Source organism: Falco cherrug, chromosome 6 (genome assembly GCF_023634085.1).
Source record: "Falco cherrug isolate bFalChe1 chromosome 6, bFalChe1.pri, whole genome shotgun sequence".
NCBI classification, from domain to species: Eukaryota; Metazoa; Chordata; class Aves; order Falconiformes; family Falconidae; genus Falco; species Falco cherrug.
Genome location: NC_073702.1, coordinates 10391331 through 10415836, shown reverse-complemented (window position 1 = coordinate 10415836; position 24506 = coordinate 10391331). Strand labels below are relative to the sequence as shown.

The 24506-nt window shown below is 39.1% G+C and overlaps 1 protein-coding gene across 4 annotated transcripts in view; it reads left to right on the top strand.

The window, feature by feature from the left end:
• The window catches only part of SENP6 (SUMO specific peptidase 6), a 90713-nt gene that overhangs the window by 4960 nt on the left and 61247 nt on the right, over positions 1 to 24506 (top strand). For 2 of the 4 annotated variants that reach the window (XM_055713453.1, XM_055713452.1), the window contains exons 1-2: positions 7268 to 7455; positions 24413 to 24506. In XM_055713453.1, coding sequence (XP_055569428.1) covers positions 7404 to 7455; positions 24413 to 24506 — 146 coding nt within the window. In that variant the 5' untranslated portion in view covers positions 7268 to 7403. Of the gene's footprint in view, positions 1 to 7267; positions 7456 to 24412 lie in introns of those variants that run through there. The other 2 variants (XM_027817065.2, XM_055713454.1) reach the window with 2 other exon arrangements.

Sequence of the window (24506 nt, the reverse complement as noted above, 5' to 3'; positions counted from 1 at the left end):
TCCAGCAGGGCCAAGGCTCTACTCCATGAATATTTCTCACCTTTTATTTCACAGGTATTATACAGGGGCTAGTTTGTATCCATGCCATTCTGGAGAAAATTTCATCTTGCCTTGAGCCTTCCAAAAACACATTCCACCATTTGACAATTACTGTACGTATAACTGAGTCTTTCATGTGGACTGGTGTTGTTAGGCTATAACTCCATTACAGAATGTAAATTACATCTTCAGAAAAAGTATTGGACATCCACATCCTTCTAACAGAGGGAATATTCCTCATCTTGTGGAAAAGAGACTGAGAAGAGCAAAGAACTCTGGATTTCTGCAGATAGGAGGGTCATCTTAGGCATCTCTGGGACTTGCATTCATTCCAGTCTCCTGAGAATCACTGGAAAGCTCTGATGTCACACTACAGTTTTGTCCATCTTCATTGGAAGGGTTGGCATTCAGGATCAATAGGGAAAGAATGCTGGTGGTACTGACTCTAGTAAGACATTAGTCGCTGTTGTCTATCACTTCTTAAAACTGAACCAGGAAATAGGCTGAAAAAATGCATTCTCAGTCTTTCACTAACAGTCTGAGAGAGGCACTTGTTCCTACACAGATTTATCCTAGCTATAATTCTACTATTATTTTCACTGCCAGGCCACCAGTGTTGCAAGTAACTAACAGGTGCTTAGGTTAAGGACAGGGTTAGAGTTCAAAGTGATCTGGATAAATTAAAAGAAATTATCTAAAATCGGCAAGACGATATGCAGTGAAGACCAGTAGAAAATCATACACTTCAGAAGGAAAAATCAAATGAACTAATTCAAAATGAGATATAGCTGGCTAGGGAACAACAGTACAGAAAAGGACCTGAGGTTTATATTGCATTACAAATTGACCATGATCTAACTGTGGTTTTGTTGAAAAATATTTTAGGACATATTAAAGGGAATCGCAGTATGTCAGAAGCCAAAGACAGTAATTCTGCTTTATTCCGCTTTGGAGAGACGTACATTAGTATGGCATCCTGTTTTGAATGCCCCACTTTAATATACAGCTAAGTTAAAGAGACTCTAGAGGGATTAAAAATAATAAAGGAAGACTGAAGGAACTAGAGAAGGCTGAGAAATACAACAGCAGTCTCTCAGTATAGAAAAGTTACTCAAAAGAGCACAGTGAACTCTAATTAAGGTAGAAGAAGAAACTTCTTTGTAGAGAATATTATTTACGTTAATATGTGAGAAACCCCCACCTTTCTGATACACTGTGGAGCCTGAAGATCAGTCTTCAGCTGAGACTTTTATGGGCACATGCCAGTGATGTTTTAAATCTTTACCACTTAAGTCTATGCAGGACAAATGAAATTATTTCTTTGCATCTTTCAAATCCTGTATTGCATGGATTCTAGTCTCTGCAGTATGGTTATTCCTACATATGCTTTTACTGGCTCCACTTCACAGATGAGACTGAGTACACTACTGTACTTAACCACTGAAGTACAGAGACAGAAGTACATCCATCTTCATAGCCCAGGTCTCTAATCTCCTTTGTACATTGAGAAAAAGGTTTCAGAAGTTCTTCAGGTTAGAAGGGGAATTTGTAAGAAGCAAATTTGTAAGAAGTGTCTTAGCCAGCAGCATGAGCAGTAAGGAAGTTAAGTCACGAACACTGACTATACGTGGGATGTAGTGATTTTTTGCCTCTGCTTTCATTATGATTATGATACAACTGCTTGTACACAAACCTGACCTTTTTCTTTGCTTTAGTATGTATTTTTGCTTATATGTGTGTGTACAGGCTAGTATTTGCTGTTTTATGTGCCCTTGGTGTAGTTTATTTTTATAAATGTGATTTGCATATATACATAATAACTTTTGCTAAAAGATTGCCTTAATTGCTCTGAAACCTAAGTATTCTTAAAGCTTTAGACAAATAAGTATCTAATGAAATAGGCAGGGAAAGGTGATCCTCCTCTAAGATGTGTGACCCTGCTGAAACAATTTCAGTTAGATATTTTCTATTATAGGCACTTGCTTAAATTAGACATCTCTACTAACATAAAGATCTTGAGAGTAATGATTATTGACAAAGTATCTCAAAGGTTTTCAGCTACAAGCCAGTTTCCTTTTCTGATGGGTGTGAGACCATTATAAAGAGAGACCATCTGTAAGTTCTGTTAGCTGGCGATTAAGAGCATGTGTTTCTTTTCATGTGTGATTATGAGAGTGACTTCTGTGTAACAGCATACAAAAAAAGTTTAACCATCTATTAAATGTGTCTAAAAATACTTTAGAAGTTGACTTAGGCATATTTCTTACTGATTTGAAAAGCAAGAGATTAGTGACAGGGTCTGACCCTGTGCATATATGCACAGTATGTTTTCTATGCTGGATGTTTTTGGATGCCTGACGTGCCTTAAGCAATAGCCTGAGTCTTGCTGTGCTTTTATTTTATTTTTATTACAGTAAAATTTTCTATTATTTTATTTTTCTGATTACATAGTCTTTGATTTTAATATTTCATGCTGTAGATGCATTCATTATATTCTTTCTGTTAGTACATGAAAGACTACCGTGATTATGCCATACTATTTTTGTTGACAAATAAAACATTTTCTATTTTTCCTCCTTTAAATCAGTTAGAACTTCTGCTCTTATTAGTAAAATGATGAAAGAGTTACACTGGAAGACAACAAATTTACACTGTTGCCTAATCATAAAGCTTGGATTGCAATCAATAAGTGTATTTCATCAGCCTCTATGCAAAAACATATTTCCTTTACAGTATCACCGTAAAAGTATTAAAGGAAAATTTTCTTTCCGATTAACAAGAGTTGTTTCAGGAAACTTATAGCAAATATGATAAATTGCATCAGAATATACTGAAATATCTTTTATACAGATATTTTGACTATACACTGGGAAGTAGATTCTAGGTATCTCAGATCTGATGTATTCTCTTGAGCCTTTTATGTGGTCTGCTTTTAAAACTTACAAAACTACTATCAACAGTTCTGCTTTTCTTTAGTTAAAGATCAATCTTTGCCTCAAAATATGTCATAAAATAATTACCCAATGTACATTACTAAGGAATAATCAAAACCATGGAAGATTATCCAAAATTTTTCAGATGGAACATTTTATATTTGATTTATAATTGGTCATTTCTTCTTCAGTGTGATCCCATGCATACATTTTAAATAATTTTCTTTTATAAAGAGTTTTGCTTTTTCTTGTGATCGTAACTACTCTTCTGCTTAGAGTAGTGATAGGTCACTGATGTAATGGTTCTGGGCTGTGCACCAAATTCTGTTACTTTCTTCTTCTAGAAAAAATGGCCTTCCAGGTGCAGCCCAGACCCTACCAAAAAAAAAAAAAAGTTTCCAAAATTAATATCTAATGCTGTGTTGTGGCTAACGATACTAACACACCTCTCAATCACTCTTCTTATATCTATAGATCTCACTTTGATGCTTAATGAGTTGTAATTTTTTTAGCCCAACACAGTTGCTTCATCTCATTTTCCAACAAAAGAACTCGCAGATTTAAAGCAAAACTCTTCTCTTTTGAGTGGTTATAATGTAGTCATGACTAAGACAGTGCAGCAGATATTTAAGCAACAGCCACAGCAATGAATAGTGGGATTTTTATTTTCAAAAGGTTTATTAGAGTAGCAGGAAACCTCATAGGTATTTGTTTACTATAGTTATTCTCCAAGAACACAATATGGCATTTTACAATAGTAGCCTGATCAGATTTAAAAAACAGGTCTCCTTCAAGGAAGGAGTTAAGAAAACATTTTAGACAAAGTCCCGATCTTAGGCGTCCATAGTTACCTACTACCTACTCAACAAGCTGTCTTTGATACCAAAATTTAACAAAAAGCTTTTCCACATCCTGCTGTATCATTCTAAGTCTTAGCACACAGATGAATGGTACTTTTCCATTTAGGAAGGTTCCTGAAGAGTTAACTACAGTATGGAACTATCCTGGAATAATACCAAGTAAAAAATCCCTAAAATTAAAATTAAAACACTAGCTTTAATAGTAAGAACAAGACATTGCAAGCACAGGAAATAAATCTGATTTTGCTTTAAAAATGCACAGAGACAAAACCAGGCATCAGTCATGAGGACAACAACAAAACTGTTGTTTTTTTAACGGAGGACATAGATTGTGCATCACAAATACACTCAAGGAACAGTTCTAAGAACAACAGTGGAAAACAGAGAAAAATAATTCAGCCCATAACCATTATTTTCTGAAAAGTGGGACTGTTAAAAAGCATTGATTTTATAGTATGTAAGAATGAGTTCTTGGGTTGTAAATAACAAAAAATTGTTCAAGGTGCCTATAAATTCCCTGAAATGTCTATACACAATTTATGTAGCAGTAAAGAAAATTAAGTAGCGTACACTACCACAACTACAGAAGCTGCAAAACTGCAATCCCAATTCCATTTTATTCCTTAAGTAAGGAAATAGTGTTTCTATGGAGTAGCCATCCCCATTTTGTTGGCTAACCTTAAAAACCATAGAGGAAACAAGAAATAATCGGAAAGAATCAGAAATACAAAGACAAAAAGATGTATTTTTTCCATAATTTCAGTACAGAATCATCCAAGCCATATTCATTAATAAATTTTTCACTGTGGGAAGAGATGGAAAAATTAGATTTCTAAGGCAGACCAAAAATTCTTCATCATTGCTTAATGAAGTAATCAGCTTTTCACTCTCGAAGTGCTGGGCCAACAGAACTATGCACATGGAAGTGTTTGTAAATTCAAGATCTTAGATTGTGTGAACTACACGTAGTGGGACTAGTCAACTTCTAGTCGCTGCTAAAGGCCAGGAGGGTGATCTAATGCATTTTGTCTCTGGGCTCTTACTCTGAGAATACATTTTGGCCAAGAAGAGAAAGACGACTCAGTAAATTCTGTATCATTTCTCCCAGCAGGAAGGGGAAATTCACATTGATCACTCAGGTACTTCTTATACATGAAGAAAAGCCTCTGGTTTTATGCAAAGTTAAGAGGATGCTTTAAAGGTTTTCTAAGATTTGAGTGTCATCAGTATTGCATTCCCTCACAAATACTTTTCAAATTAAAAAAAACACACTTTTTTTTTTTTAAAGAACAGACTACTAATAGAAGCTTAATGAAAAACAAATTAAAAAGAAATCTGACTGCATACTATTCTATTGCACCCTTCAAGAGCTTCAAAATAAAGGAAAAAATAACACTGCAGTGACATGTAAATTTGGGGCAGCTCTTGTTCATCAAAAAGTAAATGTTAAATCAGCAATCAAAAAATCTAAAATCAACCATGCATCTAGATGAATATTGGTAACATCTTCCCTTGTCATTTCTACTTCTGCTTTAAAAGGTATTTTAATCTATACTGTGCCTCAGTTCGCTAAAAATAAGACTATGAAGCCCTATTTGATGCCTTTACTTGACCAACAAAAGCACACTAGCACACTGCCGTGTATCAAACATTTATTCAAATAACTCATAATCATAACTCATAATCCCTAGTTTTTAAAAAATTGTGAAGAATTGGGTAGACCTGAATCAGTCTGGTCTCAACTGTCAACAGGGACTTTTTGTTGTGGATTAATGCTATAACCTATGCAGTAAGCCCTTCATCTAGACAATGCCTTTCTGAGACACAGTAGGCCCTTTTGTGAAAATTAGATTCTAAATTTCCTTTTTTCTGGTTTTATTTGAGTTTTAATATTAGGTTTCTATTAAACATATGGTCTTCTGGTTTCTGTATAATTAGCTTGCACCGATTTTTCCTAAATGTTTCCAGTTAATTTCATTACTAATGAAGCAAAAATATTTTGTCATTCCACTTTCAGAAAAAGCCTTTTTTCTAAGGAGTTTCTGAAGATCGAGATACCTAGGTTTGCCAGTACTGTTCCAGCTTTTGGAATTCTAATTGCTCCTTAGCTCTGGTGGTGTGATGTAGCATTCGGGGATCTGTCTGATGTCCCTTGTGTCTTACCCAAGCTAGCTCTGCACTCTCCTCGGCTTCTTTTTACCTCTTGCTTGTGTAAAAACTGAGCGCTGTCACTTAGAAGTGTTTTTAAACACATTGGTTTATGAATATGGTTGGTGTCAATACAGAAAGTTCGTTAATGAAAGTAACAAATTTAGAAGACTTAGAGGATATTCTTTGTTTTCCTTTATTTTTAATATGCACTGGGTACTTGAATTTACCTAATTTAGGAATTCAATCTACAAATTGTTTAAGGTCAGACATTTTTGGAAGTTCACTTTTCAGGGATTAGTCATTTTAGAAACTAGGTACTTAAGTTAGATATAAAAATTCTCCAATTCTGCAGTACAAGCGGGGTCAGTAGAATTCGATGAAGCAACCTGTCCTAGCAAGGAGTATCTAGTTTTCCCTAACTGGACTGTCATAATTTACTTTCCAGTTTTTAAAGGATGTATGGTTTTGATACTTAGGCTTCACAAGAAAAGGTTTTTGAAATGTAAAACCTTACATGCCAAAACCGGTTTTTTGAAGTCAAATACACCCGAGACCATGACTTGCAATTTCTGTATACTTGGCTTAGCAACGTTGTACATTTTGCAGAATCCCAGTTTTGGATTCAAACACGCCTTTATTAGGCAACAGAAGGATTTTATGTTTTGTAAGAATTTGTAAGGCTTTTGTGGCCTTTTGCCTCAGCGTGAGCGAGGTGAGAGACCGCCGGGCCTCGGCCTTGTACCGTGGCCTCCCGCGCTCCTAAAACTCCATTCATTTTACGCAGGCCGATCCACCTCCTCGCCTCCCCGAGGCTGCTGCCTCCGAGCTGATCAAGGGGGGAGCGGGAGAGCCCGAGGCAGCACCGGGCGCAGCCCTGCTGCGGCCATTTTACCGTCTAGGGGCCGGGGAAGCCGGCAGCCCCCAGTGCCGGTGGCGGCCCGGCCGGGCGGCGGTGCCGGGGGTCCCGGCAGGGACGAGCCGGTGAGGCTCCGCCGCGCCGTTCACGGCGGAGAGGGGCGGCAGCGCGGCGCGCTCCGTTTCCTCGTCCTCCCCGTGTGCTCGGAGGCGCCTCCGACCGAGTCCCGGCCAGGCCCGTCTGCCCCGCCGGGCGCCATCGGCGGCTGCTGGGCCGTGCCCGGCTGGCAGCCGCTCGGGGGGCTGCCGGCGGCGGACGCGGTGAGGGAGGAGCGGGCGCGCTGCCGCCGCTTCCTCCTGTGGGGCGGCCGGAAGGCAGCGCGGCCCGGGCCGCCGTGCGCGCGGAGTGGGGAGCGGGAGAGGGCCGGGCCTCGGCGGCGCCGCTGCGGGTCACCCAGCCTTCCGCAGTGGGGGTGGGCGGCGGAGCGCGCAGGCCGGGGGAAGGGCCAGGCCCCGCCGCCCCTCTGGGCGATGGAGTGAGGGAGCGCGGCTCGGCAGCAGGAAGATGGCCGGTGGCGGCGGCGGCGGCGGCTGCAGAGACAGCTTGTTTCTGGAAGGTGCGTGCATGGCTGAGAGGGGGGGAATGTGGCCCATGGGCTGCGTTTCCCTTCTGGCAACCAGTAAGGGGCACGGTACAGACTGGGGAACGGGGGAGGCGGGCGTGTGTGTGTGCATCGGGGGGGGGGGGGGGGGAATGGGTCCCCTTTGGGGGACGACGACAATGAGAGGTGGCTTCGTGGTGGGGGAAGGGTGGGTGCTGTAAGGGGTGGTTTCATTTGGTGAAAAGAGACCTGCTTTTGAGGGAGGGCTTAGTGAGGGTGATTTGATTTCTTTTTCTTTTTCTTTCTTTCTCTCTGTTAATGTTTGGAGGCTTTGGAAGCGCAGTGTTTCCTTTGTAGCGGCGGAGCGCTGGGAGCAGCCTGGGCTTGGTGCAGCAGGGCCGGTTCTGCAGCGGGAGGAACCTTCTCTCGGCGGGGCGGTGGGCTGGTGGGCGGCGGGCAAGGTTAGTGCGAGGTGAGGGGTAGCGAGGGTTGCCGTGCCGCCTCCCCGCCGCACTTCCCTGCCTTCAGCCTGCGCCCAGGCCCCGGCCTAGCGCCTACCCTTTCCCCCCACCGTAAAATGAGTCTCGTCTGCTTCTAAAACGCTCCTTTCAAGGTTTGGGACTGAGGTTAATTTTGGGAGGGGGATCGCGCTTACATTTGTGATACGAAGACTATGGATCTATCAGCTGCCACTGAAAGAAACCTTTAGCGTTTATAAAGCCTCGAATAATCTTTTTGATATATGGGTTTGATGAGTTTTTTTGTCACTGTAAAGGTCTTAATTACAATGCAAAAAGTCTCCTGAAATTCGAATATCATTAACTATTGAGCCTTTATATAGTTTTGCCGAGTAAAAGAAAATCTGCTATTGTAGTCTTGCAAAATTGCTATGAGCACATACCCTGATGACATAGACCAATAATCTGCTAAATTCTGCTACATTACCATGATGATAGTGAAGAAAAAAATCTATGTTAATGAAATAAATTACTCCTCATAAGTAGAGTTTTTCAAGTCGGGGATAAGTTTAGCATTGGAGGTTCTGTAGTACCACTGTTAAACAGAACATGCCTCTTGCAGCTTTTCTCTTGCTGCAGGATGCTGGGTTTTGGTTTTAATTCCTGGATGTTTTGAAGTAGAAGTACTGGGAAGTACTGTGTGAACAAAATACTGCTTGTTGTTTTGAGTGATTAATCTGAAATTCTGATGTTCAGAAACTTTCTAGTTAATACGGGCTGTCACATTACTGCCTTCTGCCTTTTAAAGTGTTTGGTGGTGAAATGCAGACAACTCCATTTTTTCCTGAACTCTTTCCATAGAGCATAGTGAGGTTTGTGCAGACAACTAATAGTGTCAGGGTGATGACTGGTCACTGTCTTCTGTGTGCACCTTGGCTACTTGCTGGTTGGACAGGTGGCTAAGAAAAGACAGGGTTTTTGCTTATGAGAAAGATCTCTTTCCAACAGCAGAACCAGTGTGACACTGGATAGCATCACCATTTGAAGCTTCACTATTCCATGATTGATGAACTGAGTTATCAGCTGGTTTTGTATTTCCCCATTATTTGGGGTTGTGTTAATTTTAGGACTGATGATGTGATGGAAACCCTAAGAGTGTGAGAGTGTGCATGCATGTGTGAAGAATGCCTAATGTGGATGGTGGTGACAAAAAATTTCTGAGGGTGGCCCAAGTTAAAATGGGTTGATAGTACTACAGCAGATCTTGTAAGAGCTGGTAAACTTGGTACTGATTTGAAGCAAAGGAAGAAGGCGGCTTTCAGATATTATTTGAGAGGTTCTTATTAGGGATGTTGGCATTATAGGAAAAGGTAAGGTCATAGAATATATATATCTATCATGTGGGGGTTTTGGCAATCTGTAATTTGGAAATGTACACAATACATTCAATCAATCTAATGATGTTAGAACCACCATTGTTCGAAGGCTAGACAAGGACGAGACTGCCAGACTTGTGAGACAAGTATAACGTGGACAAAAATTGGGATAAAAGTGTATACAGTAGGAAATACGGCAACTTCTATTGCATGAGCCTGGATTTATATCTATAACTTGTTGGTGTGCGTATATTTCATGGGCTCAGTTGAAGTCTGTGTAAGCAGCAATTAAAAATTGTTTACTTGATGTTTTTGGAAGCCTTACATTAAAGGCTGCTAAGGTGGGGTAGTCCTCTGTCCCTCCCTGCCATCAATGCACTAAACAAATCATGTGCGAAATGGATGTTAGATCTGTCACTAATTGAACTCAGTCTAATGGAAACTGTGTTGTTTAAATATGTACCTGTATCTGTATGTGTGTTGGCATGGTAATGTTGACTATCAGTCAGACTTAAGATGAACATAGTTAACTGAAATTAATTGCGTTTAAGTATGATAGTTGTTCAGAATTTAGGTTTTGATTCCACAGTCCAGTAAGATACTACTTTTTTTCTCAATTAGTGTAACAGATGTTACTATGAAGAAATATGGCTGTCATTCTGCTGCTAAAGTGCTTTTTTAAAATATTTTTATTATTTTATTCTCCAATAAAACCAAAATGGTCTTTCTGAGAGGGTGTTCCTTGGGTGATTTATCTGTTGCCTTTCTGGTAATGTTGTTCTTGAACACCATGATTCATACCCGTACATGTTTTTTGTCCAGTTTTGCATATCTAATGTGGCTTCATTTTTTATGTTGTTATGTAGACTGTTTAATGGAAAATGTGAAAAATATGCCTAGAACTATAATGTTTGACTCTTTAAAGCTACATTAGCTATCATTCTGGAGCAATGCCAACACGATATATACACTGGTATGCATAACCTGCATGTTTACTTTTCCTGAAATGTCAGGACTGTTAGATTTTAGAAGTGTGGAAAGTACCTTATTTTTATTATTGAAGCCAGTTTGCAAGTGGAATTAGTAAAACTTTTCGGAATTTACTTTCCTACAGTAAGGTTTCAAAGTTATAAGCAGAATATGCAGAAATTCAAGCTAATTCATACTAACAAAGTAGTCCTGTTGCATAGGAATTCTTTTCAGATTTAGATTAGTAGAGATTTAGTGATTGGAGGTATCCATCCTCAGGAATTCCTGTGTTTTTTTGATTGATAGTTACAGCTAAAGTACAAAGCAATGATAGGCAGATCTGTTTGGATTTAGATTGGGGGATGTTCAGCATGTGGGAATAGAGAGTACTGTTCCTCTGGAGAAAAATTGTGGTAACTCTTGTTATATTGTTTCCTTGGGTAATACTGAGTTGCAAGGAAATTGTAATTTCCCTTTTCCAGCCTTAAATTTAAAGTTTCCCTATGTTTATGCAGTAGACAACAGTCAAACTTTAAAGTATTCCTAATTGCATGTATTTTCAAGAAGAAGAAACATTTTATTCCTTCCTGTTTTCTTTTTTCAGTCTCCTGATGTCTGAGAACCAATATTGAATTTTCTTTTTGAGGATCTCCTTTCTAAGGAATGTTGCCAGTTTCTACCTTCAGAGCTGCGGAGAGATTTCAGTGCAGTCATGGCAGGAATCTGCTCAATTTTCATTGCATTTTCTTGGTTACAGGTTTCCTGATAATGATAGAGAAAACTATGTGGACTACCCATTATTAGCAGCAGCAGAAGAAACTTGACAGTTATATGCCAGAGGATTCTAGAGACTGCTTTGCTTTTCACTCAGCTCATGTGTTAAGAATTGCCTTCACCAAAGCAAGGGTTGTAGACTTGCACATTTTCTTAAAGGTAGCTAAGGTTCTGGAGTGGTACAGAAACACACAGCATTTGTGTAGACAGAGTTGCCATTTGAAGTGCCATTTGAAGCCTTTCCTGCCTTTTTTTTGTGTGGGGCTTTCCCCCTCCCCCCCCTCCCTGCCCCCCCCAATCTTTTAATCATATTGAGAAATCTCTGACAGGACTAATACAAATTAGGAGGGCAGACTGGAGTTCATACTCAAATAGAACACTTGAAAATTTTCTACCTGCTCTGACTTCTCTTTATTTTTAATAGTGAAATTTAATTATTAATTGTAATTGTCTCTGAAGCAGTCTCTGACACTTTGTTTATGACATAGTGGAGATATTAGCTTGAAAATGGGGGGATGCTTCAGGTATTATTCACCTTCTTTTGTGTCTTTTTTTTGTCATAATCTAAACTCGTGCTTTGCGCTGTTGAATTGTTGTCAGTCCCATCAATGTCCACGCATGTTTTTTTCCTTTCTTCTTTTTTTCTTGAGAGTGGTTTTCTATCTGAAAGTGGGAAATTTGCGACTCTTTCATAGCTTGCTTATGGCTCCCAGTCCTCTGATCCATTCAGAATGTCTTTCCAGTACTGCGTAAATGCCTTCTCAGACCTTTGTTCAGCTGTCCTTCCCAGTGGTTTTAAGAATAAGAAACCTTCTCGTTGACTTCAGTGACAGATTATTTTCTAAGAGTGAAACCCACTTGTCGAGAACTATTTCTCAGCAGTCAAATTGAAACTATCTTTTTACTGTCTTTTTGTATGTGCCAGCCGAACTTGGGTGAAGGTGGCATGAAGTATTAAAAAGGCAGAATGCTGCTTAAGGCGTGTAGAAAGATACAAAAAATAAACTTCATTTATCTGCTATTAATGCTCTATAACATTTGTTGTAATGTGCTTGGTAGCATGTTCTAAAACAAGGGCCTGTGTCCAAGTCCTCTACCATATCATCACCACCTTTAAAATTTTGAGATGTGGGATTCTAGGAGCCCAGGCTTGTCCTTGGCTTTCTGAATTGAAAAACATATCTGTGCAATTCTGATTTGCTATTATGGAGGCATTTATTATTTGGTAGTTTTTCCTAAGTAGCTGCTGCTATAATAATTTTACACAAAGTGGGACACAGAAGCTTCAGGTGAAAAGAGTAACTGTCTTGTATGGGATGCCTCGTTCATTATTTTCTGGCACCTGGATTTGATAGTAAAGGCACCACTCTTTCCTCACAAAAAGTATAGAAATTCTGGGGTTTAGTCACCCAAAAAATTTTAAATTGGGAGTGTTTCTAAAAGAGATCCTTACTCTCTTCTTTATGTAATTATAAATAGAAAAGTAATAGTAATAACATAAGTAATAATGTCAATATGTGGCTTGATAGCAAGCATAAACCAACATTTTGCAAATGTCATGCTTGCACAGATACTTTTATGATAAGCCTATTTGGGTATTTTAGTCTTTTGCTTCTTGTTTTATGTACAAGGATAAAACATAATGGATTATTTATTGTAATGGTTTCAACAACAACTTTGGCTTTTATTACTGTTGTTTCTGGAAGACTGCATGGATTTTTGTGCAGTATCAGACTTCACCTTTTCTATAGAGTTTTAGCTGTGTTTCTTGAGATAACTGAGATGTGTCAAGGTGTTCTGTGTTGAAGTAAGTCCTATAATCTGAGACTAATTGCCAAACTCATCACTTGTAAATATTACTTTATAAGATTATGAGGGGATTTTGAGTCATCTCTCATCATTTTACCTCTTCCCACTAACAGCTATTAAACCATTCTGTTTGCAGAGGCCTAGAGATCTCACATGTAAACAAATATCTAGAAATTTTGTGAAACTTGCCCACTTCCATAAAACAGAGAAGTCAAAGTTAGTGTCCTTGAAGTGAAGGTTTTAGTATTTCCTCAGCATGGTTTAGTTTGCTACTAACTGGCTGAACATTCCAGGGTCAGAGCATGCTGCTGGAGGACTTGGTACACAGGACAGTGTATGCTTCCATCTGTGTGTGTGTGTTGCATAAAAGAGTGCAAGATTGTACAAGATAGCTTAAGATCCTGCAGGAGACTGAGAAAAGAAGATAAATAAAAATGCAGCTGTTATGGTGCGGGAGGCTGTAGAGATACAGGGAACATACTCCTTTTTTGGGAAAAAAGGGCAAATGTAATTCTTCTCTTAACTTTGTTCTAAAATGCGCTTCCATTGGGGTGTGGGTGAGGCTAAAGCAGATTGGGATTTTTTTTTTTCTTTTGGCATGTATTTCAGCACCTATTTGGTTTCAATTTGGAGGATTTTTAAGGCAGGCATATTCTAGATTGAAACGGATGTTCTGTGCTTGATTACTTAAAGTGAAGCAAACTAAAGCACTAGTAATAATATTACTAGTCTTATTCATTATATAGCATTAAACCTGCTGGTAATTTTATCTTACACATTTAATTTTTAAAAGCATATATTCTTGAACTTTCTTTTACTGCATTCGACTGCCTAGCATATGTAGTATTTTTAGGTGAAGCTGATTTCAAGCTGTGGTGAAGTCAAAGTTGGTGTCTTGTGTTGGTCAAGTCAGTTGCCTATGAATGTCATGTTCACAGGAGCAATTGTTACTTCTCTAGTGGGTGCTCTAGCAGCCTGTGTTGATGGATATTGTAATGCAAAAAGAATCACCTGGCAATCTTTTTTTTTTTTTTTTTCACTGATCATTCACAAATAGAAGATAATAAATGTTTTTAATCTTGCTGCTGAGGCCACGAAGTTTCATTTCCTTTAGAAAATGTGGAAAATATAACCAGTTCTTAAATAATGGGTTAAAATCAAATGGTGTATTTTTAATCATTAAATCACTGCCTAATTCAGTGACACATGTTTAGGTTGGAAGCTTTTTTGAGAACTAACATGTTGTAAGTAGAGCTTAGTAGTTCATTAGTACATAGACATATTTTTTTATGTTTTTTGATTACTTTCAGTTGAATGTTGTAAAAGTACTGAAAACTTACTTAACTTTGTTGTATGGTGTAGTCTCCCTGCACGAAACTGGGGATTGTGCCAAATGGAATTCAGTCTCTGAATTACAGTCTAGTATAAATCAGAATACAGAATGGCTAATGGTTGGGTACTGTAGCTAACAGGAATGATTAAGAGCAAATAACTTTTGAGAAGGTGTTTTGTTTTTATTTATGGTGTAATGTCTGCTATGAGTTAAAGAAATAGCATTTTGGCAATGCTGCTGTTTGAGTAACTTCTAAATAAATTGTGGAAGGGATTATGCTCTACTATGAGGATAGTTGGTTATTAAAAGTATTGTAGGAAATGCATGAGTACTGATGTTTTCTAGTTAATCTACACTAGTAATTTGCAGCATGGATATAAAATTTGGAAATAATGCTCTCCAAATAAAATATCCAAAGAATAGTAAAATGATTAAGGTGTGCTGCTATTGTCTTGTACAGATAATGATAAATCGGGTGTATGAATTCCCTGAAGCCTGGAACTGTGACGTTGCTGCTTTTATCTTACCATGCTCCGACTCCATTTTGGATGCAAAGCTGCATGTCAGCTATTTATTGGTTCTCTTTGCAAGGCTTAAAATTATTAACTGGTTTGAGCATAGGGACTAACAGAATGTTACTGTTTAGAAGGAGTTACACTTTGCAGCTGTGCTGCTTTTAGGCCTCACTACTGCAGGTGGAGGAGAAGGGTCTGCTTCTCTTCCCCCTTTGCCTCCCCCACCCCAGCCTCCCCACCCCCCAGCCCTTGTGGTGGTGTGTCTTGTAATGTCCCCTACCGCTGACACCTACCAGTTTATTGCCAAAGAGATTGAATTTGATGTGTATTGTCTTGCCAGATTGGTGCTTTGCCAAACCTGTTGAGTTTGTTTGTTGAAGGGTAAGCAGGCGAGACAGGACAATGGTTTCGAATGGGGAGATCGGACAGACTTTGCATGTGAGAGGAAGAGGACATTTCCCCCTTTCTTCTCTCTCTGGTGAGCTGTTAAGTCAGGTTAAGCTGTAGTACATAACAACTTCAGAATAAATGCTTTTGTATAACAACAGCTTTATTCTGCCCAGGGAAATGCAATTATTTTAAGTAACAGGTTAACTTGTGCACAGAAGAAGTTTATGGTGAAGGCTGGAGACTGGAGGGAGTAAATTAACAGGCTGTGGTTATTCTTCCCAGGTTGGTCAGCAGGCCTTTAAAAAGTTTTTGTTAACGGGGAAGTGCTGTAAGTGCTTCGCGAGGCAAGGAAACATTTCTGAATGTGTCCCCCAGTAATTCCTATGAAAGAATAATTTGGAGTGAAAGACAGTGAATTTGGGATATCTTTGACTGAATCTTGATTATAAACAAAGAACAGTGATGATCTGGAAACTCTTTGCAAAGCCTTCCTGGTTTTCTGTTTGTTCTCAGACCATATAAGCTGGAGCAGAGTCTCTCTGTTTTTTGTTGTTGTTTGGTTGGTTTTGGTTTTTTGGTGGGTTTTTTTGTTTGTTTGTTCTAGGAATGATAAATACCAGTAATATTTTTCTGGTGTGGTACAACATAATACTATATGACATGATTAACATTATGTAATCATAGAAATTTATGTCTGTAAGAAACAGCTGCAAAAATATTTTCATGAGAATGTTTTTATCCATTGCCATACAGTTGTTTCACTTGTACTAAAATTCATTCTACTGATGTATTTTTATTAATGTTGTAGGATATAATGTTGTGTTTGTTTTGCGTGTCTGATTTTTATGGCTCATTTAGCAAAATATGAATATCCTGCTGATGATAGAATTTAATACGACATTCTAACAGAAAGATTATTCAAGTGCCCATTAGATGAGAATTTGAACTATGCAGTAGATGTTAGGTTTCATATTTACAATTGCCCTTGTAATTTCTGAGGCTCTCTTCATTTAGAAACCCTTACTGGAGTCCATTGTAACTTTATTTCTACCGAAGCTCACTGCTCAAGAGGCAATTTAAGGATTCTTTACAATTGGGGATAAACTTTCAAAAGTGAACTTCTGGACTATGCTGGTCCGGGTTATTATAACTGCATAAACCTGGCACCGTGGGGCAGTAAACCTTTAACTGAGATTACTAATTCTGCCATAAGGCAGATGTGTTGTAGCTGACTCTGAATATTTACCCAATGAATACTACCAAAATATATATATATATATATGTTGTTAATGGAGTAAATAATTTCTTTGTCATCTAGCAAAGGCTTTGTTAGATGGCTAAGGCACAGTTTCTTACTTGGAAGAAAGACCGACTGCCCTGTGATAGAAAAAGCTGATAGATCAAGGTAAGCATGAGTTTCATGTTTTGATAAAGGTGGCTGAAACTCATCTCCAGTTGCTGAATGGTCTCTTAAGAAGTTGGGTGTCTTTCGAGTGATATTTATTGAAAAGTAGGTTCATAACTAGGTGCAGTTAGCAAGCTAGCTTGTATTATTTTGTTATATTAAAAATTAGTTGATTGATAGCACTTCTTCATCTTCAGTACCTTTACAAGTAATTACTGAAATAAATTTTTCTTTTTCCAGGGATGGTAAAGTTATTTTTTCTAGCTTTTTAAAAAGAAAGCCTGCTTAGTGAATTTCAGCATACTGTGGTTTAGTTAGCAGTTGTCAGTGTTCCTTATACTCGTTGTTAGGTCTAGTGAAGTCTGATACTTACATTATAAAGATTTCTGTGTTTTTAGTGTAGTAATGTAGTTGTATTACATCATGCCTCACTGCATTGATACCTCTAATTGCAAAGGGAGTTGAAGTATATGATGTATCTAGTGTGAGCAGGAGGCTGTCGCCTGTACTAGTGTTGCATTTCTCCAGTATTCTTTTTTTCAAACAGACATGATTTATGTGATTTTTAACTGTATGTGCATTTGCAGGGTCATTTTCTAACAGCAGTCCACATGTATGGGGCCATACTGTATGGCCGTGCAAGTAATTGTGCCAGCGATTTATGACACAGCCAGGCTCAGTGACAGTCCTACCTGCTACCCCTCCCAGAGACAGTGTGCTCACAGCTTTGCTTGAGTCAACACCTGCACTTCTTTGGCTTCATGGCAAGTTGGCTGAAGGAACGAAATCGGCAGAAAACTAATCCTGTGGGGGGGCAAGTGTTGGTGGAGACGGTCTGTATTACTTTTCAGCCATATCAGCAATCTAATCCAGCTGACTGCTCTCTCATATGGGTATGAAAGCTTGTCAGTGTCACTAAGAATAGGGAAAAATGCAGGTCTTTGGCCTTTACAGAAAGTCAAATGCATTTTTTTCTCACAGCTTAGACTTTAACTAACTCTTTCATCCTCCTTTCATCCTTTCCTTACTCAGAATTGTCTGAGATGGGCCTTTTCCATTTGACCAAATTATTGAGGTTTTATATTGAGGATGTCGTGTGTTTTCTTTGTGTGCTTTTGTTGCTGTCCATTTCAGGTGAATTTTTAACAATTGACAACATCAGAGAAGGGTCTTGCTTTTTTCTGCTTTAACTACATTTTAAGAGTTTCTCCTCCTGTCATATGTTTGCAAGTTATTTTCATGTAGAAGTTATGGAACCTTACTGGACTTTAATTTCTGTATAATTTTATAGAGGGGATAGTATCTATCTGACATCATCCCTGAAAGTTTGCAGGATAAATCCAGAAGTGTTAAATAATAGAAATTGTTGATTTTTTTTTTCTTTTTTGTATGTAGATACAGTGCTTTATTTCAACCTGATGTTCCAATTATTGCAGCAAACCTGGAAACATTCTCAGAATGTTGGTTGCCTAATTTCCAGGTAGTTGGGCTGGGTTATTAATCTTGTTTTGTATGTGACTGCCTTCCAACACTTCCTAAAAATAGGTTGCCGTTTAGTGCTGCTGCATTGTCAGTTGCACAAGCTTAGACTTTTTTATGAAGATGGATCCCATGGTGCATAACTGTCTAAAATCAGAAGTGTGCAAATCAGATGCATAATATACTGATGCGTAATATACTGTAAGGTTTCCTGCTGTGCTTTGCTTATCTTATAAATTCTTCCAGTGTTCAGACTTCGAGATCATGTGTGATTACTATCATGTACTGATTTGCCATGGAAATCATATTCTGGAATTCTTGGTCATCTTCCTTGAAATGGCTTGTTAGCTTTATATATGTTTTCATACTTTAAGAGTAAACTGGCAGCTCAAAAATTGTCCCTAGCCTATCCTAACTTTTTATCCTCCAGTTTTCTTATCAAATAGGAATATCTTCCCTGTATTATCTTCCCTATAAAACCACTGAAACCTTCTTCTTCCCTTCTGAATTGTTAGTGTATCTCCAGTCTAGCAATAGAGGTCTTATATAAGGAGAGAATTATATATATTCATAATACTAGAGATGAAAAAAATGACTTCTTTGTTTGTTTTTTCCCCCTTTATTATTGGATCCTGGTTTTGATGTTATTTAAATTACGTTACTTGTTTGGAAAGTTTGAGAGGGTGGCAGACTTACTCAGAGAGAGAGAAAAGTGACTGAGGTACATAATTTTGGAAGTGTGTGTGATGGTGGTGCAATTACCTTAGGTGATGCTTCGTACCTGTGAGTAGCCACTGATTTTGCTTGACTGCTGGTTGTAAGCATGTGGGTTGGAACCTCCTGTCCGAACCAAGCCCAGTTAGCAGGTTGCTCAGGTCTTTGTTCAGTCTCCATGACCTCTCAGGTTAACCTGGTCCACTCCTGAGTACCATCATGATAAAAAATAAATTATTATGTTGAGTTGGAATTTTCTTTGTTCCAGCTTGTGTCCAGTGCTTCTTGTCCTTCTGTTGTGCATCTCTGTGGAGAGTTTAGCTTTATATTCTCTCTTCCTTCCCATCAGGCAGTTGAAGACTCCCCTCCCTGCATCTGAAGGCTGAATAAATCCACTTTTTTTAACCTCTCCTTGTATCTCCTTTGCAGAGGACCCAAAATGAGTGCAGTACTCTGGCTACAGTTTCATACGGAGGGAAGGAGTCACTTCTCCTGACTGCTGTCTAAACTTTTCTAGTATGTCATGTTGGCCTTCCTTGCCGTGTGGGTTCACTGCTGACCCATGGTCAATTTGCTGTCCATTAGCACCCCCGCATCCTCTGCTTCCTAGCCAGTTGTCCCCCAGGCTGCACTGCTGCATTGGGGTTGTTTGGTACCAGGTGTAGGACTTCACATTTGCTTTTGAACTTCATAAGGTTTTTGTCAGCCTGTTTCTCCAGCCTGTCAGGTCCTTCTGAATAGCAGCCCTGGCTTCCAGTGTATTAACTGCTTCCCCCAGTTTGGTATCACCTGCAAACTTGCTGAGTGCCATTGGTCCCAGCATCCACATTATTAACAAAGACATTAAATGGTATTGGGTGCAGTACTGATGGCTGAGGGGTGCTAGCAGCTGGATTTGTACTGGTAGTCATCATCCTTTGACCCGAATGGTCCAGCTGGTTTTCTTCTCACCTTCTCATTCATTCACTCAGTCTGTGTCTCTCTAGTCTGGCTGTAAGGGCCCTGTGGAAAACCAACACCTGTTCTCTTCTTACCTACACAGCCAGCCATCTAACTGTAGAATGCAGTTAGGTTGGTTGGCCACAATCTGCCCTTGGTAAATCCATGCTGGCTGTTCTCTTTCTTGTCATCATGTAGCTGTGAATGGATTTCTGGAAGATTTGATCCATAACCTTAATGGCGTTGAGGTGAAGCAGAATAGACTGCAGTTCACCAGATCATCCTTGTTGCTCATCTTGAAGATGTGTGATGTTTTTCCAGTCATTGGGAACATCTCTTACGCAGTGACCTTTCAGAGATAATGTAGAAGGGCCTAACAGTGGCATTAGCAAACTTCCTCAATACCATCAGGTACCTCCTGTCTGATGCAGTGGACTTCTGCATGTACAGCTGGTTTAAGTGTTCCTTAAGCCTATCTTTCTTGACAATGGGTGATGTTGCATTCCCACAGATTCTGTTGGTAGGGTTAGGGAACTGGGACGTCTTGAGAGCAGAACTTAACAGTGAAATATGGAGTGGTAAAAAAAAAACCAACCCAAACAACCCAAGTTTTTCAGCTTTTCCAGTGTCCCTTGTCACTAGGTTCCTGTCTCAGTGAGCCATGGGCCCGTGTTTTCTGTTGCATTCCTTTTGCTGCTAATATAAATAAAGAAGCCCTCTTGAAATACTTCTGCATTGTTTTCTGATGCTGTCACAAGGGCAGAATCCTTGGGTGATACCTCTACATCTCTGTTGGGAGAATCAGTAGAAAAGGTCAAGAAACACTAGTTGTCCATTGTGTGGTTACCACTGCTATCTTAGCAGAAAAACTTTCAAAGACATTGCAAAGAAAATGTTGTAACGTATTTCAAAGCTCTGTCCTCCTTTTATCCTCCTCTGTTACTCCTTGTTAATCCTTAGAAAATGTTAAACACAGTTTGGCAAATGATAAAACTTAGACAGTTCTGTTCATTCTACGTGATACTCTGCACTGTACGTAACCCAACGTGTATGAAAGTCCTGACGAAAAAAACCAGTCATTTATCAGAATATGCAGATGATTTTCCATCTTTGAACTACAGAGCCCTTAAATGCTTCTACTTTGCAAAGCATTTGCAAAGCACTCCTTTTCCCAGGAGTGGATGCTCTGTATTTATCGTTGTTTTTCTGTTGATACTACATTCTTGAAAGGATGGGGTATTTTGTTAGCCATTTGAGAAATTAAATTGCCTTCATGTGTGAAAGAACATCCATACTTTGCATCTGTTACACTGGTATCATAGAACTTTACTACTGAAATCCTTGTTTCATTGAGTATCTCACAATCAGTTTATTATTACTGCCTATTATTGGATGTAGTTTTGACAGGTATTTTGCATCTACAGCTAATTTAGGGAGAGGAAAGTTTAAGCGTCTTCTAAGCAATAGATCTCTAAGTCTATACCTATAAATGTAGGTTAGGCTATGGTTCCATGCACATTCCTTTGGAATCCTTAGTGCCTAAAATGATCACCGTTCCCGGATGCCCCTTACCTCTGCTGTACTGTCACAACTGCTGTGATAGTGTGGTTGAACAGAGGAGGGAACTGATATGGTTTAAAAAAAAAACCCAAACCCTCAAATTTCCCCCTGCCCCACTGCTCAAGGTATTTTTTCCTGAATTAGTTTCCTTCCCCAAGTTTGCTCTCAGTGAAGAAACAGCTGCGCTGACATACACAGGATGCAAGACAGGAGAAGAACGCCCAAGTTATAGGAAATGTGAGGGGTGTGTAAACCTGTCCATGTAGTGCTGCTTCACAGTGTGAAAATGCAACCTTACTGTAGTCACACAGTTGATGTACTAGAGCTGATGGTATCAGAGCTGGAAGATAAAGAGCTGTTTTGCATAGAAGCCTGTCTGAAAGAATAATGAAGCAGTGGGGAAGGTAAAACAATTAAAAAAACATTTCTGTGTCAGATTTTTATGAGTACTTGTATCCTCTTAACAATATATGTGATGACTCTAGATGAACGACAGATTTGAAAGCTTATAAGCATTCTTTTTAATTTACTTAGAGTCTGGATGAAGGCAATGATTCTGAGCACACTTAATTTGAATTTGTGTGAATGCTGCAGTATCTGATAAGTTGGTTGCAGTTATGGTGGTCTAAGCATTTGTAAGATGAGGCTTGTATTATTTCTTTACCAGTGTAACTGGGGGGAAAAAATGTGAACTTAAGGTCCTCCTGGAAAAATACATTGGTCCCAAAGCAAACCTTTGATTTAGGTTTCATGTTCAGAATGGTTCTGAGACACACAGAAAAAGATGTGATCTCAGCAGATGCAAGACTTGTAAAAGCTTCTGTGTGTTGTAGTAGAAACAGTCTCTGCTGCTGTATTCCAGGTGTGGTAGGGAGTTCTGGCAATGCTGTGATACATCTGAAAAAGTTGCTTTCCTAGAAAAGTTCTTTGTGTGGCCAGTAAATGCATCTGGCTGGCATCTGTGGTAGGTTGACCTTGGCTAGTCACTGGGTGCCGACCAAACTGCTTCACTCCCCCTCCTCAACCAGACAGGGGAGAGAAAATACTAAAGGGTCGTGGGTTGAGATAGGGACGGAGAGATCACTTACTAGTTACCATCATGGGCAAAACAGACTCAACCTGGGGAAAATTAATTTAATTTATTACTAATCAAATCAGAGTAGGATAATGAGAAATAAACCCAAATCTTAAAACACTTCACCCCCACCCCCTGCTGCTCCCCCTCCTTCTTCTCTGACCTTGGTGTCTGCAGAGTTGTGTCTCTCACGTATCCTAACTTCTCTGTTCTGGCTGCTGTTGCACAGCAGTTTTCCCTCCTTCTTAACTGTTACCACAGAGGCGGCACCCCTGTTAATTGGTGTGCTTGGCCTTGGCCAATGGCCTTGGTCTTGGAGCCGGCTAGAAGTGCCTCTGTACAACATGGGGGCAGGTTCTGCCATCTTCTCACAGAAGACACCCCTGCACCCCCCTGCCTCTCACCCCCCATCAAAATCTTGGCATACAAACCCAATACAGGTTTACATCCAAAACAATAAAGAAACAGGTGTGTTTTTCTGGTCAGCTGTAATGTAGATTCATATGAAATGATTTGCCTTACAGCACAAGGTACAAGACATGCAAAAAAATTTTCTAAGATGGTATCTTCTGTTGGATACTAGCATTTTACTAAATACTGTATATGTAACTCCTCATTTCAGTGTTTTAGGCAGAATTTTAAAGGATTTTTTTTTTCCCCAAGTGCACAACTTTGTTCTTGTTTCATGGAGGTTCACTGTGAACTTTTTTTCCTCCCATTTAGGGATTCCTCAACCACACTGTTGAATGATAGAAATTCCTGCTAAAGGAGTTTACAAAACAGTGTCCACACACACTAACCTGAAGGTGTTAAACTGCTTTCTGCCATTCTTCTTATAAGCATGCTTTTTAAAATCTGAAGCTTGTTAATTGGGTTTTACACAAAAAGATAATGCTTGGAAAAAGGATGACAGTGAAGAATACAGCAGAGATCTATGTCATCATGAATGAATGTGGAAGGATTGCTTAATACTGTCTTCCAAAGTGCAAGAATTGGAGGAATAGAGTACTAAGTAGGAGCAAAAGATGCCAAATTGACTCAGGACAAGGAAAAGGAGATACTTACTCATGTAATACATAAACAAGCTGATGTACTATCAGCTGCAAGATGCTGTTGATTCTGTAAAGTAGGCTTGATGAAAAAAGCAAGCGGGGAGAAGAAAAAGGCTAGCAAAGGCAGCTAAACACAAAAATATCACCCGTGGCTGGTGGATACTGGGGAAATCCTCAGTAGTTGCAAGCAACTGGAAGTAGAGGTTGAATATGCAATAAATATTTGTGTGTGCAATGTATATACTTTACCCTAGACATCTGTTGTTGGCTGTGATTTTTTTTTTCTTTTCTATCAAAACAGAGAGTTGCATTCATTATTTCTATATGCATTTAGAACTACATAGAGAAAAACATAGTAAGAAAAGACACATTTAAATTATAATCAAGTCAAAGCTGCTGCATGGTTTGTCATACGGAATTTGTGTGAGACAGCTCTTACTCATGGTAATTAGGGCCTGGGGTGAACAGTGCCTTAATTGCTGTCTCCGTGCTCTGGACCTCCTTCACTGAAGAATACTCCCATGCCATCATATTATATGAAAATCTCTATACTGTTGGATATGGCAGTAGATAAATCTGAAATTTGATACAGTGTGAGTGTTTGCAGAGTTTTCAGATTTTTACTTAGTTGATGCTAACGCTGAAATTTCAGTTACCATCATATGTTAATTTGGATCAGTGTCAGCTGTTGAATTTAAAAAAAAGTGTATTATGTTGCAATTGTATTTGGGGTTCAAAACTGTTGCTTTTTTATGAAAAAATTTAAATAGTGCTTGGGTATTAAACATTTAAATAATAAACTTTAAGGCCCTTTCTGCATGTGGCATATAGTTCATATCGGAGAAGGAACCTTTAACTTACAGGTGTCAGTAAAACTACCTCGTGTCATTTTTAATAGCTTGCTAACTTGTTGCATTAGTAATCAAGATGTGGACAGATACTCACCTGTATTTAGGAAAATGAGTCACCACTGCATTGATGAACTTATTTTGTTAAGTGATAGTTAAACAGCAAAAATGTAAATGCTCGGGGGAAAATATATGCATCTGTTTTATTACTCTACTTTGTGTTGATTAATAATTCGGGTTGAAATCAAGACTTTTCTTCACTTGTTCTCCTTTCAGCTTTGGATAGATCACAGTCCAAGAGAGATGGAGGTTTTAAAAATAATTGGAGCTTTGATCATGCAGAAGAAAGTGAAGGAGATGCAGAGAAAGA